This window comes from Aphelocoma coerulescens, unplaced genomic scaffold (assembly GCF_041296385.1).
Source record: "Aphelocoma coerulescens isolate FSJ_1873_10779 unplaced genomic scaffold, UR_Acoe_1.0 HiC_scaffold_168, whole genome shotgun sequence".
In the NCBI taxonomy this organism is placed as follows: Eukaryota; Metazoa; Chordata; class Aves; order Passeriformes; family Corvidae; genus Aphelocoma; species Aphelocoma coerulescens.
Genome location: NW_027183516.1, coordinates 90,206 through 102,556, shown reverse-complemented (window position 1 = coordinate 102,556; position 12,351 = coordinate 90,206). Strand labels below are relative to the sequence as shown.

Here is a 12,351-nt window from a genome sequence, read left to right as displayed (position 1 = left end):
ATGGTGGCCGTGTCACCCCTTCGATGGTCACGTCCTCCCCTTGGTGGCCACACCAATGTCCTGGATGGGCTCGCTGTCCACTCCAAGCTGGCCATGTCCCCCCCCCCCCCCAGTGGCCATGTCCCCTCCTTGGTGGCTCCGTCTCCTCCTGGACGCTCCCGTGCTGGTCTCTGTCCCTCCTGTGCTGGCCCTGTGCCCCCCACAGTGCCCATAGTGTCCCGTCCATGGTGCGCCTCCACGGTGTCCCTGTCACCCCCACGGTGTCCCTGTCCCTTCCATGGTGTCCCTGTCCCTTCTGTGGTGTCCTTGTCTCCTCCATGGTGTCCCTGTCCCCCCCACGGTGTCCCTGTCCCCTCCATGGTGTCCCAGTCCCCCCCATGGTGTCCTTGTCCCTTCTGTGGTGTCCTTGTCCCCTCCATGGTGTCCCTCTCCCCCCCACGGTGTCCCTGACCCCTCCATGGTGTCCCTGTCCCCTCCATGGTGTCCCTGTCCCCTCCATGATGTCCCTGTCCCCCCCATGGTGTCCTTGTCCCTTCTGTGGTGTCCCTGTCCCTTCCATGGTGTCCTTGTCCCCTCCATGGTGTCCCTGTCCCCTCCATGGTGTCCTTGTCCCCTCCACAGTGTCCCTGTCCCTTCTGTGGTGTCCCTGTCCCTTCTGTGGTGTCCCTGTCCCCCCCATGGTGTCCCTGTCCCTTCCACGGTGTCCCTGTCCTCCCCATGGCGTTCCTGTCCCCTCCACGGTGTCCCTGTCCCCCCCATGGCGTTCCTGTCCCTTCCACGGCGTCCCTGTCCCCCCCATGGCGTTCCTGTCCCTTCCATGGTGTCCCTGTCCCCTCCATGGTGTCCTTGTCCCTTCCATGGTGTCCCAGTCCCCCCCATGGTGTCCTTGTCCCTTCTGTGGTGTCCTTGTCTCCTCCATGGTGTCCCTCTCCCCCCCACGGTGTCCCTGTCCCCTCCATGGTGTCCTTGTCCCCTCCACCGTGTCCCTGTCCCTTCTGTGGTGTCCCTGTCCCCCCCATGGTGTCCCTGTCCCTTCCACGGTGTCCCTGTCCCTTCCATGGTGTCCTTGTCCCTTCTGTGGTGTCCTTGTCTCCTCCATGGTGTCCCCGTCCCCCCCATGGTGTCCCCATCCCCTCCATGGTGTCCTTGTCCCTTCCATGATGTCCCTGTCCCCTCCATGGTGTCCCTGTCCCTTCCATGATGTCCCTGTCCTCCCCATGGCGTTCCTGTCCCCTCCATGGTGTCCTTGTCTCCTCCACAGTGTTCTTGTCCCTTCCATGATGTCCTTGTCCCCCCCATGGTGTCCCTGTCCCCTCTGTGGTGTGCCCCTTACAGTGTCCTTGTTCCCTCTGCTCTTGTCCCTGTCCCCTCCCCGGTATCCCACCCATGGCGTCCCTGTCCCTTCCATGGTGTCCCTTCCATGATGTCCCTGTCCCTTCCATGATGTCCCTGTCCTCCCCATGGTGTCCCTGTCCCACCCATGGTGTCCCTGTCCCTTCCATGGTGTCCCTGTCCCCTCCATGGTGTCCCTTCCATGGTGTCCTTGCCTCTCCCTTTTGTCCCCCCCCCCACATCCGCACATCCCCCCCCACCCCTCGGCGGGGGTGGCGGTGCCCGGGGCGGGGAGCGCCGGGTCCTCCCGCTCCTCTCCGCTCCCTCCCTCCGGAGCGCGGTGCCCGAACCGGCCGGGCGAGCCTTGCGCAAGGCGGGTGCCGCGGGCACGGCCCCCCCGCCCCGCCACGCCCGCCCGGACTTCGGCCCCGCCGCCACCGCCCCACAGGGCCGGGCCGAGCCCCGCGGACACCCCCGGCCTCGGGGGCGCGGGGTCCCCCCGGGGGTGACGGGCTCGGTGTCCGTCCGTCCCCCCCTCCCCGCACCCCGCGTGGGCGCACAGGGCCCCCTTTGTGCGCGGGGCCCCCTCCCCTGGCACCGCACAAAGCCGCGATTGTGGCGGGCGGGACGGGAGGGGGGGGGGGGGGGGGCTGAGCCCCCCGAAACCGGGACCCCCGGGGGGCACGGAGGGGTGCGGGCTCCCCCCCCCGGGACCCGGCAGACGTGACTCAGGCCCCGGCGCGGGGGGGCCGCGGTCAAAGGCGGCTTTGTCCGGCCCGGGACCCCTCCGGGGGCGGCCGCAGCTCGGTGCCCGCACGGGAAGGGCCCCCCCGCCCCGGGCCGAGCTATTTTAGCAGGGAAGGGGCTAAAAAAAGGTCCCAGCTGCGATGGCAGCGGCCCCCCAGCCCCGACGCCCCGGGGATGGGCACGGGGGGGCCCGGAAAAGGGGGTGCTGCGACCCCCCGTGAAACACCGGGGGGGGTCCTCAGGGTGTTGGGGGGGGGCGAAGCATCCAGCGCCCCCCGACCCTCGTAGCCTTGAGCGTGCTGGGGCAGCGCCGGTGACTCCTGAACGGCGGCTCCGAGGGTCCCACCGGGACCCCTCGGCACGGGGGACTGCGGGGGCGCGACCCCCGGGTGCACCTGCCCGCGGGGGGGGTGGGGGGCGATGCCGGGGGCCCCCCCCCGGGCGCCGCGGCGGCGGCGGGACCGGGCGTTATCAGCGCGGGGCCCCGCTGGCAGCTCCGGCACGTCCCCGCTATCAGCCGCGTGCCACCGCGGCCCCCGGCCCCCGCCGCCAGGAATAGCACCGGGGGACCCGGGGGGGGGCACCGGGGGGGGCACCGGGGACGGGGGGGACGGGGGGGGGACGGGGGGCCAGGCGCGACCTCCTGCCCTCGGCCCCGGCGGCGGCACAAAGGGGGCTGTGTGCGCCGGGCCCCGGGCGAACAAAGGGGGCTCTCAGAGGGGACGGGGAGCCGGCTTTGGGGGGTGCAGAGCTGCGGCCGCTCCCCTCGGTGTCCCCTCGGTGTCCCCGAGCCCCCCCCGAGGTGTCCTTGAGCCCCCCGAGGTGTCCCTGAGCCCCCCCACTGCTCCCTCTCTCCCGTCCGTGCGATCCGGACCCCGTGGGTGGCAGCCGAGGCGTCGCCGGTGGCACACGGAGCTGGGGACACCCCGAGGGGGTCCCCCGTGTGTCCCCCCCAGCCCCGGGCACCCCCGGGCACCGCCGGCATTTCGGGGTGACGCCGGCCCCACCTGCGCGTCCAGCCCTCGGTGTTTTTCCTTTGGGGACTGGAAAACAACTCCCGGGCGGCCGCGGCCCTTCCGGGGTGCGCGGGGGCCGCGCGGGCAGGGCCGGGGCCCTTCCGAGGGTCCCGTCTGAAGGATCCCCCCCCAAACCCCTCGGGGGGTCCCACCCGGATCCCAAAGGCATCGGCGGGTCCCGGCCTCGCAGCCTAAAATTAGCCCGGGCAGCTGCGGGGCCGCAGGTGCCGAGCGCGGGAGGGGGCACCGAGAGCGGGACCGAGCCCGGGAGGGGGCACCGAACCCCGGGTGGGACCCCCGGGAGGGGGCACCGAGAGCGGGACCGACCCCCGAGAAGGGGCACCGAGCGCGGGATCGACCCCCGGGAGGAGGCAGCGACCCTCGGGACAGACCCCCGGGAGGGGGCAGCGAGCCCCGGTCCCGCCGGAGCCACGATCCCGGGGGGGGCTTTGCCAGTCCCGGTACCCCCGGGGCCGTGGGGTCCCCCCCGGGACAGCGCCGGGGGATCCCGGGACGCTCCCGCGGGGGGAAGCGGCCGCGGGAATTGTCGGGATTGGGTCGGGGTCCGGTACCGGCCGAATCGGGACACCAGGGGCGCCGGGACCCCCGAGCGCTCCCACTGCCGCCGCCCATCCCGGGAGCCCCGAGCGCTCCGGTATTTCCCCGTTTCCCCCCTTGCCCGCTCCGGCCGCGCAGCCCCGGTTCCCCCGTGCTCCCGGCGGTGCCGGTGCCGGTGCTCACCTGCCTGCGCGGCGCCGGGCGCGGGGGCGCGGAGCAGCAGCAGCAGCAGCAGCAGCAGCACCGCCCGGGGCCGCTCCCGGTGCCGGTGCGGCTCCATCGCGGCTCGCGGGGCCCCGGTAGCGGCGGAGCGTGCCCGGGAATGCACCTGGCGCGGGGCCGCGGGGCGGGCGGGGCCGGGCCGGGCCGGGCCGGGCGGGGGCAGCGCCGGGGAGGAGGTGAGGGGGGGAACGGGACACCCCGCTTCCCTCCCCGCCCCTCCCCGGGACCCGCCCGCCGCGCCCGGGGCGGTGGCACCGGGACCCTCCGCCCCCGCCCGGGCCGGGCACGGCCGGGACCGGCCCCAGCGCGACGCCCCCGGCTCGGTTCGGCCCCTCCCGGTTCGGGCGGGTGAAGCCCCGGTGCCCCCCCCCGCCCCCGGCCCGGTTCGGCCCCTCCCGGTTCGTTCGGATGAAGCCCCGGTGCCCCCCCCCGCCCCCAGCCCGGTCCGGCCCCTCCCGGTTCGTTCGGGTTAAGCCCCGGTGCCCCCCCCGCCCCCGGCTCGGTTCGGCCCCTCCCGGTTCGTGCGGGTGAAGCCCCGGTGCCCCCCCCGCCCCCGGCCCGGTCCGGCCCCTCCCGGTTCGTTCGGGTGAAGCCCCGGTGCCCCCCCCGCCCCCGGCCCGGTCCTGCCGCCCCCCGGCGCCGGTCCCGGGACGAAGTTCGTCCCTCGGTGTCCCCCCCCCAGCCCCGTTCACACCCCCCGGGCACGGCCTGGCCCCACTGCGGCCCCCCCAGAACAGGGGAGAGGGGTCGGGCCCCACTGCAGCCCCCCCAAATCCGCTCCCAGATTGACGCCCCCCCCCCCCCCCCGCCCCGCTCCCCCAAAACGGGGGGGGGGGGGTCCTGACCCCCATTCCGGCCCCCCCAGCTCGGGGCAGGTTCTGGCCCTGGGGAGGATTTGGGGACCCGGAACCCCCCCTGAGCAAGGTTTGGGGTCAGGGGAGGGGTTTGGGGGCACCGGGGCAGCCCCCCCAAACCCTCTGCAGGCAGGGGGTGCCCCCCTGAGCCCCCCCAAATACACCCGGACAGCACCAGGGGGCAGAGCCCCCCCCCCCCCATCCCCCCCCTCCAGGGTGGGCAGCAGCCCCCCAGCCCCACACTGGGGACCCCAGAGCCCCCCATAACCAGGGGGCTGAGAACCCCTCAGGAACCCCCCCACCCCCAAAAACCACAGGAGCCAGGCTTGGAGCAGCCCCCCCCCCCCCCCCCAAGATATGGGGTGACCCCAGAGCCCCCCCATAAGGAGGGGGCTGAGAACCCCTCAGGACCCCCCCCCAATTCCCGAATCCCCCCAAGAACACGGAGCCGGCTCGGAGCTGATCCTTTATTGACTCTGCGCTCGGGGGTCCCGCACGGGGCCGGGGGCTCCTCACATGGGCTTGGGGGGGGGGGCGGGGGGCTGCTCCCTGCAGAGAGAACCCACGGTTAGGGGGGCACAGACCCCCGGAGACCCCCCCAGACCCCTCCAGGTGCCCCCCAGACCCCTTGGGACTCCCCAAAACCCCCTGGGGACCCTCCCAGAACCCCCCCAGAAGCCCTGTGGATCCCTCCAGAACCCCCTGAGACCCCTCCAGGACCCCCTGGGACCTCCCCCCGGACCCCCTGGGACCCTCCCAGACCCCCTGGGACCCCTCCAGGACTCCCTGGAACTCTCCCAGACCCCACCAGGACCCCCTGGGAACCCCCCCAGGACTCCCTGGAACTCTCCCAGACCCCCTGAGACCCCCTGGGACTCTCTCAGACCCCTCCAGGGCACTCTGGGACCCTTCCCAGACCCCCTTGGACCCCCCCAGGACCCCCTGGAACCCTCCCAAACCCCTCCAGGACTCCCTGGGACCCTCCCAGACCCCCTAGGACCCCTGCAGGACCCCCCAGACCCCCTGGGACCCTTCCAGACCCCCTGGGACCCTCCCAGACCCCTCCAGGACCCCCTGCAACTCCCCCAACTCCCCTAGGACCCCCCCCAGGAACCCCTGTGACTTTCCCAGACCCCTCCAGGACCCCCTGGGACCCTTCCAGGACCCCCTGGAACCCCCCCAGGACCCCGTGGAACCCTCCCAGACCCCCTGGGACCCTCCCAGACACCCTGAAACTTTCCCAAACCCCCTAGGACCCCTCCAGGACCCCCGCAGACCCCCTGGGACCCCTCCAGGACCCCCCCTCGGACCCCCTGGGACCCTTCCAGGACCCCCAGGGACCCTCCCAGACCCCTCCAGGACCCCCTGCAACTCTCCCAACTCCCCTAGCACCCCTCCAGGACCCCCTGGGACCCCCTGGAACCCTCCCAGACCCCTCCAGGACCCTTTGCGACCCCCCCAGGACCCCCTGGAACCCTCCCAGACCCCCTGGAACCCTCCCAGACCCCTCCAGGACCCTTTGCGACCCCTCTAGGACCCCCTGGAACTCTCCCAGACCCTTCCAGGAACCCCTGTGACTTTCCCAGACCCCTCCAGGACCCCCTGGGACCCTTCCAGGACCCCCTGGAACCCCCCCAGGACCCCCTGGAACCCTCCCAGACCCCTCCAGGACCCTTTGCGACCCCCCCAGGACCCCCTGGAACCCTCCCAGACCCCCTGGGACCCTCCCAGACACCCTGAAACTTTCCCAAACCCCCTAGGACCCCTCCAGGACCCCCGCAGACCCCCTGGGACCCCTCCAGGACCCCCCCTCGGACCCCCTGGGACCCTTCCAGGACCCCCGCAGACCCCCTGGGACCCCTCCAGGACCCCCTGGGACCCCTCCAGGACCCCTGCAGACCCCCTGGGACCCCCGCAGACCCCCTGGGACCCCTCCAGGACCCCCGCAGACCCCCTGGGACCCCCGCAGACCCCCTGGGACCCTTCCAGGACCCCCACAGACCCCCTGGGACCCCTCCAGGACCCCCTGGGACCCTTCCAGGACCCCCGCAGACCCCCTGGGACCCCTCCAGAACCCCCTGGGACCCTTCCAGGACCCCCGCAGACCCCCTGGGACCCCCGCAGACCCCCTGGGACCCTTCCAGGACCCCCACAGACACCCTGGGACCCCTCCAGGACCCCCTGGGACCCTTCCAGGACCCCCACAGACCCCCTGGGACCCCTCCAGGACCCCCTGGGACCCTTCCAGGACCTCCGCAGACCCCCTGGGACCCCTCCAGGACCCCCTGGGACCCCTCCAGGACCCCCGCAGACCCCCTGGGACCCCTCCAGGACCCCCGCAGACCCCCTGGGACCCCCGCAGACCCCCTGGGACCCTTCCAGGACCCCCACAGACCCCCTGGGACCCCTCCAGGACCCCCTGGGACCCTTCCAGGACCCCCGCAGACCCCCTGGGACCCCTCCAGAACCCCCTGGGACCCCTCCAGGACCCCCGCAGACCCCCTGGGACCCTTCCAGGACCCCCACAGACCCCCTGGGACCCCTCCAGGACCCCCTGGGACCCTTCCAGGACCCCCACAGACCCCCTGGGACCCCTCCAGAACCCCCTGGGACCCCTCCAGGACCCCCGCAGACCCCCTGGGACCCTTCCAGGACCCCCACAGACCCCCTGGGACCCCTCCAGGACCCCCTGGGACCCTTCCAGGACCCCCGCAGACCCCCTGGGACCCCTCCAGGACCCCCTGGGACCCTTCCAGGACCCCCGCAGACCCCCTGGGACCCCTCCAGAACCCCCTGGGACCCCTCCAGGACCCCCGCAGACCCCCTGGGACCCCTCCAGAACCCCCTGGGACCCCTCCAGGACCCCCGCAGACCCCCTGGGACCCCTCCAGGACCCCCTGGGACCCTTCCAGGACCCCCGCAGACCCCCTGGGACCCCTCCAGGACCCCCTGGGACCCCTCCAGGACCCCCGCAGACCACCTGGGACCCCTCCAAGACCCCCGCAGACCCCCTGGGACCCCTCCAGGACCCCCGCAGACCCCCTGGGACCCCTCCAGGACCCCCCGGACTCACGGCGGGGCGGAAGCGGGGCGGGGGGGTGCGGTCCTTGCGGGCCTCGCGGGAGCGGTTCCGCACCACCTTGCTGTGGATGGCGCAGCTGACGCAGTAGTGCAGCTTCACGTACAGCTTGGGCAGCACGTAGGCTGTGGGAGGGGGCACGGGGGGCTCAGGGACCCCAAAAACACCCCTGGGACACAGCAGGAAACCCCAAACCCACCCCCGGGACAGACCTGACCCCACCCAGGTATGGTGGGAGTTGTTACGGGGTGGAACGGTGACCCCAATTTCCCCTGCTCTGAGGAGGGTGGATCTGCTGGGGAGGGGGCACGGGAGGCTCAAGAGACCCCAAAAACACCCCTGGGACACAGCAGGAAACCCCAAAACCCCCCTGGAGCAGACCTGACCCCACTCAGGTATGGTGGGAGTTGTTATGGGGTGGAACAATGACCCCAAACCCCCCTGTTCTGAGGAGGGTGAATCTGCTGGGGAGGGGGCACAGGGACCCCAAAAACACCCCTGGGACAGACCTGACCCCACCCAGGTATGGTGGGAGTTGTTACGGGGTGGAACAGTGACCCCAAACCCCCCTGTTCTGTCTCAAGGAGGGTGGATCTGTTGGGGAGGGGGCTCAGGGACCCCAAAAACACCCCTGGGACACAGCAGGAAACCCTAAAACCCCCCCAGGACAGATCTGACCCCACCCAGGCATGGTGGGAGCTGCTGTGGGGTGGAACAGTGACCCCAAACCCCCCTGTTCTGTCTCCAGGAGGGTGGATCTGCTGGGGAGGGGGCTCAGGGACCCCAAAAACACCCCTGGGACACAGCAGGAAACCCCAAACCCTCCCCCTGGAGCAGACCTGACCCCACCCAGGTATGGTGGGAGTTGTTACGGGGTGGAACAGTGACCCCAAACCCCCCTGCTCTGAGGAGGGTGGATCTGCTGGGGAGGGGGCACGGGGACCCCAAAAACACCCCTGGGACAGACCTGACCCCACCCAGGCATGGTGGGAGTTGTTACGGGGTGGAACAGTGACCCCAAACCCCCCGGTTCTGTCTTGAGGAGGGTGGATCTGTTGGGGAGGGGGCTCAGAGACCCCAAAACCACCCCTGGGACACAGCAGGAAACCCCAAAACCCCCCCAGGACAGACCTGACCCCACCCAGCCATGGTGACCCCAAACCCATCCCAGCACGGCCCTGTCTTCACCTGGGGATCTTTTGGGGAGGGGGCACAGGGGGGTCAAGGACCCCAAAAAACACCCCCGGGACAGCCCAGAGACCCCCAAAATCCCCCTGGGACAGCCCAGAGACCCCCAAAATCCCCCCGGGATAGCCCAGAGCCCCCCAAAATCCCCCTGATCCAAGCAGGGTGGGACGTTCTGAGGGTCTGATTTGGGGGGGGCAGATGGAGGAGGGTGGGATATTTGGGGGGGACAGGGTGGGATATTTTGGGGGGACAAGGGGCTGTTTTTGGGGGATAAGGGGCTGTTTTGGGGGGACAAGGGGCTGTTTTTGGGGGACAAGGGGCTGTTTTGGGGGACAAGGGGCTGTTTTGGGGGGGACAAGGGGCTGGTTTTGGGGGACAAGGGGCTGGTTTTGGGGGATAAGGGGCTGTTTTGGGGGGGACAAGGGGCTGTTTTGGGGGATAAGGGGCTGTTTGGGGGGACAAGGGGCTGTTTTGGGGGGACAAGGGGCTGGTTTTGGGGGGCAGAGGCAGCAAGGTGGGCTGATTTTGGGGGGTATCTTTGGGGTGCCAGGATGGGTTATTGGGGGGAATCAGGGCAGGCTGTTTTGGGGTGACAAAAGGACTATTTTTGGGGTGAGCAGGGGGGGCTATTTAGGGGGGCAAGGGGAGCTTTTTTGGGGTGACAAAAAGGACTGTTTTTGGGGTGACAAAAGGACTATTTTTGGGGTGACACGGCGAGCGGGGGGGGCTATTCAGGGGGGGCTATGGGAGCTATTTTGGGGTGACAAAAGGACTATTTTTGGGGCGACAAAATGACTGTTTTTGGGGTGAGCAGGGGGGGCTATTTAGGGGGGGGCTAGAGGAGCTATTTTGGGGTGACAAAATGACTGTTTTTGGGGTGACAAAAGGACTGTTTTTGGGGTGAGCAGGGGGGGCTATTTAGGGGGCAAGGGGAGCTATTTTGGGGTGACAAAAGGACTATTTTTGGGGCGACAAAAGGACTGTTTTTGGGGTGAGCAGGTGGGGCTATTTAGGGGGCAAGGGGAGCTATTTTGGGGTGACAAAAGGACTATTTTTGGGGTGCCAAAAGGACTGTTTTTGGGGTGACAAAAGGACTATTTTTGGGGTGACACGGCGAGCGGGGGGGGCTATTCAGGGGGGGCTAGGGGAGCTATTTTGGGGTGACAAAAGGACTATTTTTGGGGTGACAAAAGGACTGTTTTTGGGGTGACAAAAGGACTATTTTTGGGGTGACACGGCGAGCGGGGGGGGCTATTCAGGGGGGGCTAGGGGAGCTATTTTGGGGTGACAAAAGGACTATTTTTGGGGTGACAAAAGGACTGTTTTTGGGGTGACAAAAGGACTATTTTTGGGGTGACACGGCGAGCAGGGGGGCTATTCGGGGGGGGCTAGGGGAGCTATTTTGGGGTGACAAAAGGACTGTTTTTGGGGTGACAAAAGGACTGTTTTTGGGGTGACAAAAGGACTGTTTTTAGGGTGAGCAGGGGGGGCTATTTAGGGGGCAAGGGGAGCTATTTTGGGGTGCCAAAAGGACTATTTTTGGGGTGACAAAAGCACTGGTTTTGGGGTGACAAAAGCACTGGTTTTGGGGTGAGCAGGGGGGGCTATTTAGGGGGCAAGGGGAGCTATTTTGGGGTGACAAAAGGACTATTTTTGGGGTGACACGGCGAGCAGGGGGGGCTATTCAGGGGGGGCTAGGGGAACTTTTTTGGGGTGCCAAAAGGACTGTTTTTGGGGTGACACGGCGAGCAGGGGGGGGCTATTTCAGGGGTGAGCAGGGGGTTATTTTTGGGGGCCTCCCCCCCCCGCAGCTCACAGTCGAACACGCTGGCCTCGGAGATGTCCCTGACGGCCGCGGCCTCCACGATGTTCCTGATGACGAATTTCTTGATGGCCTTGTCCTTGGGCACGCAGCGGGCACAGTTGGTGCAGCGGATGGGCTGCACGTGCCCGCGGCCCTTCTTGGCCCTCCCGTTGTTCCTCCTCTTCTTCGTCTGCGCCGGGAAAGGCCGGGATCAATCCCCGGCAGCCCGGAGAACCTCCCCCCCTCCTTCCTCCAACTCCCACCCCAAAAGGAATTCCCCCCCCTCAAAGCCACCCCCAGCCCCAAAACGACCCCCAAAAAAGTCCCATCCGCGCCCCCCTCCCCCCCCGTCCCATAAGGGCCTTGGGGTTTTCCCTGTACCTTCCGCCCTATAGGGACCCCGTCCATCCCCGCCCCCCCTCAGACACCCCAAATATCACCCTCAGATGCCCCAAAAGCATCTCCTGCCCCACACGTGGCCCGCCTTAGAAACACCCCTAATGCCCCCCAGGAACCTCTCTCCTCAACACCCCCCGCCCCATATGAGCCCCACATCCCTCTCCGAGCCCCCCATCCCAAATCCCCCCGGAGACCCCAAAGCCCCTCCCGCAGCTCTCAGGGCGCCCCTCTCGGTACCCCAAGAACCACCCCAAGGGCCCCCCTCAGCATCCCACACCCCACACGGACCCCACACGGACCCCACACGGACCCCACGTCCCTCTCCGGGGCCTCAGAACCCTCTCAGAGCCCCCCCCCGCCAAACCCCTCCTGAGGCCTTCACGACCCCTCCCACGCCTCCCCCCTCCCGTCACTCTCGCACACCTCCCAAAGCCCCCCCAGGGGTCCTTCTCAACACCCCCTGCCCCATAAGGGCCCCACATCCCTTTCCGAGCCCTTTGGGTCCCCTCCGAGCCCCATCCGCGCCCCCCGGAGCCCCCCGGGCCGCCCCGGCCACGCCGCGCTCACCATGGCGGCTCTGAGGGAGCGGCGGAAGAGGCACGGCCGCAGCACCGCTGTCCTTATATCCGTCCGCTCCCTCCGCCCGGAAGCGCCGCCGCCGCCGCCGCGGCTCCCGTGGGGACCCCCGAAGCGGCCTGGCAGCGGCTCCGCCCGAGGCACCGGGGCGGGTGGGGGCGGCGGCGAGCGGCGGGAATGGGGGCGGGGAATTAACGGGAGCTGGGGTGAGGTAGGGACTATTTTTTTTCTGCGAGGGGCGGAGGGATTCGCGCCGCGCGCGAGGAGCGAGATTTCCCGCGCCGTGCGTGTGACGTCACCCGCAGGGCGCGCGCCGCGGGGGCTGCTGGGAAATGGAGTCCGAAAGGGTGGGTGGGGGGGTCCCCTCCGATCCATGGGGGTCCCCAGTGACGTGGGGGGGTCCCCCCAGCCCCGGGGGTCCCCAGTGCCATTTGTGTCCCCCCTTGGTGTCCTGTGTCCCCCCAAACCCCTAAACGAGACCCCAATGTCCTTTTCCCCCCATCCCTGGGGGTCCCCAATGTCCTGTGTCCCCCTAAACCCCTCCAGGACACCCCCAATGTCCTTTTCCCCCATCCC

The 12,351-nt window shown here is 69.4% G+C and overlaps 2 protein-coding genes across 2 annotated transcripts in view; both read right to left on the bottom strand.

Annotated features, from left to right (window-relative positions):
• The window catches only part of LOC138100929 (receptor tyrosine-protein kinase erbB-3-like), a 41,536-nt gene extending 37,576 nt beyond the window's left edge, over positions 1-3,960 (bottom strand). The window contains exon 1 of the mRNA XM_068998752.1: positions 3,837-3,960. Within this exon, the coding sequence (XP_068854853.1) occupies positions 3,837-3,933 (97 nt within the window). The 5' untranslated portion in view covers positions 3,934-3,960. The remainder of the gene's footprint in view (positions 1-3,836) is intronic.
• Positions 3,961-4,563: 603 nt separating this feature from the next.
• On the bottom strand, positions 4,564-11,999 carry LOC138100934 (small ribosomal subunit protein eS26-like). Its single transcript, XM_068998758.1, has 5 exons — positions 11,767-11,999; positions 10,813-10,990; positions 7,803-7,933; positions 5,179-5,278; positions 4,564-4,592 (listed from the first exon to the last, which is right to left on the bottom strand). Exons 1-5 carry the CDS (start codon positions 11,767-11,769, stop codon positions 4,564-4,566), a joined length of 441 nt encoding a protein of 146 aa, XP_068854859.1. The 5' UTR covers positions 11,770-11,999.
• Between the last annotated feature and the right edge of the window lie 352 nt (positions 12,000-12,351).

Excerpts from the sequence above, each read along its gene's own strand:
- LOC138100934 (XM_068998758.1), bottom strand. Across the intron at positions 7,934-10,812 it reads CGAGGCCAGCGTGTTCGACT|CCTACGTGCTGCCCAAGCTG; the intron begins GTGAGCTGCGGG and ends CCCCTCCCACAG. Across the intron at positions 5,279-7,802 it reads CGCCCCGCTTCCGCCCCGCC|GGAGCAGCCCCCCGCCCCCC; the intron begins GTGAGTCCGGGG and ends TTCTCTCTGCAG.